At 31.7% G+C, this 3,628-nt stretch overlaps 1 protein-coding gene across 3 annotated transcripts; it reads left to right on the top strand.

The window, feature by feature from the left end:
• The first annotated feature begins 841 nt into the window (after positions 1-841).
• On the top strand, positions 842-2,386 carry Uxt (Uxt prefoldin-like subunit). 3 transcript variants are annotated; one of them, XM_018512684.1, is made up of 2 exons: positions 842-949; positions 1,917-2,386. In XM_018512684.1, the coding sequence occupies exon 2, from the start codon at positions 1,932-1,934 to the stop codon at positions 2,361-2,363; it is 432 nt and encodes a 143-aa protein (XP_018368186.1). In that variant the 5' UTR covers positions 842-949; positions 1,917-1,931; the 3' UTR covers positions 2,364-2,386. The 3 variants fall into 3 exon arrangements, with proteins under 3 accessions (XP_018368186.1, XP_018368187.1, XP_018368188.1); XM_018512685.1 differs by lacking the exon at positions 842-949 and adding an exon at positions 1,085-1,288; XM_018512686.1 differs by lacking the exon at positions 842-949 and adding an exon at positions 1,299-1,690.
• Positions 2,387-3,628: the final 1,242 nt, after the last annotated feature.

The following is a 3,628-nucleotide window of genomic DNA, read 5'->3' as shown; positions in this document are numbered from 1 at the left end:
GTTGTCGAAACAGTTAAATGTTACTCCAAAGGCCGATTGAGTGACGAATTGATGCAAAAAAAATCATACGTAGCCAATAATCGACGCAAAATTATTTTGTTGTATGATAACACTCGACCGCATGTCGCGAAAAGCGTGAAACAGGCACTTCTAGAGCTTTAATAGGAAGTTCTCCCGCATCCAGCGTACTCTCCAGACTTGGCACCGTCGGATTACCATCGCTTCCGATCGATGCAACACTTACGGACACACACTTCTCCAGTCACAACGAAGTCCAAAAATGGGTGGATGAATGGATCGAAAGACACCGCGTTCTACCGTCGTGGGATTGCCCAGTTGCTAGAGAGATGGGAAAAAGTAGTAGAAAATGGAGGAAATTACTTTGATTAAGGTATTCATTCATCTTCCTTTCGAAACAAATCAATTTTGGAGACGAAAAAACAGCAGAAATTAAGTTCAACACTTAATATTTGATGCATTTTTATACTATATGCATGGTATAAAAAATTATTGATATATGAAATGAATAATTAAAAGTAGAAAATGTATACAACAAGAATTAATGATTTTTAGGTCCGGTTGCACCAAGTTACTTTAATTTTAAGCAAAGCTTAAAACTCTTTTTGTCTCTGTCTCTTTTCGGTTTTAAAACGAGATAGAGAGAGTTTTAAATTTCGCAGTAAAGTTGGTGCAACCGGGTCTTAAAGAAATATTTTTTTTATCTAAAAAATTGACGGACTAGAATCTGATCGGAATCTTCCTTAGCAGCTGTTGCTTCACCATTACTGAACGTGTTGTTTGTTGATGATTCCGCTAGATCAAAATTTCGCATAATGCGACGCATGGTCAGATTGTCACAATATAGTGTAAAAATGCCGTTGTGTTTACTAAAAGGATTTATAGTTTGATTTTCTTTGATTCTGGCACATTTTATTCTAAATCCGACAATGTAAGTGATATTGGTATCATATACAAAACAAAATGTAAACAAAACATGTGTGCATAATTGTTAGATGTAACATAACCTATTCTTCTAGTGAGATATGTTTGATGACGTTTTTTTGTTTAATGTATTACATATTTTTTTATACTTTGTTTTCTTCATTCCTTACTCTAGACCTCTACACGATTGTATACCGCATGGATATTTTGCGTTCCGAACACCATATTATTTAAATCTATTTATAAACAAGCTATTCTTTATACATATTAGCAGTCAAATAAAATGTAGCGGATACAAAATTCAGATATTGGAATCAACTAACTTGTTAAATAATCATCATAGTTGGTAAGGCACTTTTTTATTGTGAAACCAATGGATGCTCTATTCAGAAAATTCCTTAGGCTACTAGAATCAAACCCACCTGCAAACAGTCTCCTGCATTGCTGTGTCTAACGGAAATTTTCTGCCTTTCAGATTCGTCTTCAGTATACTTATTCTGTAACGACAGTTCAGTATCGTTACATTATTGTTGTCCAGCTTTTTTTACCAAGTATACTATCTATGTAACCACAATATAATGATATCGACACTGTTGTTAAAAATTATAAAATCAGGGTACAAATCTCCAGAGATGTGCAAATTACATGGCACAGTTTCGGTGGGAAAATATTGGAGCATCTTGTCTGTAGTTCAGATTTGTCGCCGTGCGATTTTCATATCTTTGGGGACTGAAGAAGAATTTAAAAGGTAGAAATTTTTCATTGAACACAACAATGCAGGAGACTATTTATGTTGGGTTCAATTTCAGCCAAAGAATTTTATGAACAAAGCACTCGTTGTGTGATTTCATAATAGAAGTGCCTTGCTAACCAGCTGATTATTAACATATTAGTTGATTTTAATATTTAAATTTTTCATCCACTACGTTTTATATACATATATGTAAACTAATCTCATTTTTCGTATTTTGTAGTGCAAGAGCTTAATTATGGATCCACAAATTCAACAGAAGATCTTACAATTTGAGACCTTCATAAATGACGTGCTGAAAGCCGATCTTGCAAAACTAGCCGAAAAGCTTGACACTAAACATGCTGACGTCGCCGAATTTTTACAATTGAAATCAGTGATAACGACGTTTCAAAATACAAACGTTGAAAAAACTGGTTTCAAGACCAAAGTTGATATTGGAAATAATTTCTTTATTCAAGCACATGTTCCAGATGCTTCCAAGATCTTATTGGATGTTGGTTTAGGACATTATATTGAATTCACTTTGAATGAAGCTTTAATCGTTATAAATATACGGATCACGTTACTTGAGCAACAAATAGCGAATTTACGGAAAGCGATTGCAAGAACCAACGCTCATATTAAGTTAATTCTTATTGCTATTAGAGATTTGCAAGGAATGAGATAAAACATTTGAAATACTGTTGGGACACAAAACGACTTAATGTAAGAATATTTCTTAAAAATATAACTTTAGTTTGTTTATATAACAGAAATGCTCTCTGCATATTTATGTGTATATATGTGGTAGCTATATGTAATTTATTTTTATATATTTCTAAATAAACTTATAAAATAATAAGTTCTGTACATTATTTTCAAACATTCTTTGCTCTACTTTTCTAAAACTATAATCTTAAGACACATTTATGTTAAAGATAACGGTAACTAAAATCATTAATAACATAGTATTTCATGTAATTCGTCTAACGCATCTTTAATATATCCTTAACTAAGATAAGATTATACGTTTCAAAAGTGCCCCTTCTGTTCCCTCTATCAAATTTTATATGCAGCCACTTATGCAAATATGTATGAAAGTAGCCTTCCCAAGCAATTTTTCCCTATTCTCTCTTCATATATGCATCTTACACTTTATGACTTAAACTGTCTCTGAGCTATACTGTCTACAAGTTAAAGGCTTACATAATTTGTTTCAAGTGTTTATCAGTATACTTATACATATATTATTCACCCCCTTGGATATAAAGAATGTTCACACACAATCTAGTCACTTATTAACTGTTCGAGACCTTGAAGCAAGAGATTTAGAGATATCTTTTTGAAGATGGTGTTAAATAGTATTTTGTGTTGTGGGTAAAAATTTCTAAACTGAATTGCTGATATATATAATATTATAAAAACTATTTTTTGAATTATAAGTTATTTTTATATTTTTTACATTTATAATATTAATGTATATCTTAATTATAATTACACTAGTTTACAGCAAAAAATTACTTTGCACCGGACTACGTGTTTTTTTATAGATTTTTGGATGCTGAAAACAATGCCCCAAGTGAAAAAATTCTAGCACGTCGGATTTCCAAGATAATTGAGGTTTAATACTTAAAAAATAGCTTTTTTGCGATATTTGACATTTTTTAATAAAGAAGGTTAACGTTATCTTGAAATTTCGATCAGGAGTCATGAATGTATTCTGTATCCCCTATAAAATGCATTTTTTTTTATTTGAATACCTTACTTTTTAGCAATGTTATGAACGATTAAAGATAGGAGCTATTTTGAATATGGTGACTTCGGCAGCGTCACATGTGTATACGGATTAATTTCTAAGGGTCACATTTTGATAACTGTACCTTAATACGTTTATGCACAGAATTATGAGACTAATCCACTGGTGTAATAAAAATACATCGTTGCTTAAAAAAA

The sequence above is a fragment of the Trachymyrmex cornetzi genome, unplaced genomic scaffold (assembly GCF_001594075.2).
Source record: "Trachymyrmex cornetzi isolate Tcor2-1 unplaced genomic scaffold, Tcor1.1 scaffold422, whole genome shotgun sequence".
Taxonomy (NCBI): Eukaryota; Metazoa; Arthropoda; class Insecta; order Hymenoptera; family Formicidae; genus Trachymyrmex; species Trachymyrmex cornetzi.
Note: the sequence above shows the minus strand (reverse complement) of the source record. Positions and strands in the feature narration are given on the sequence as shown.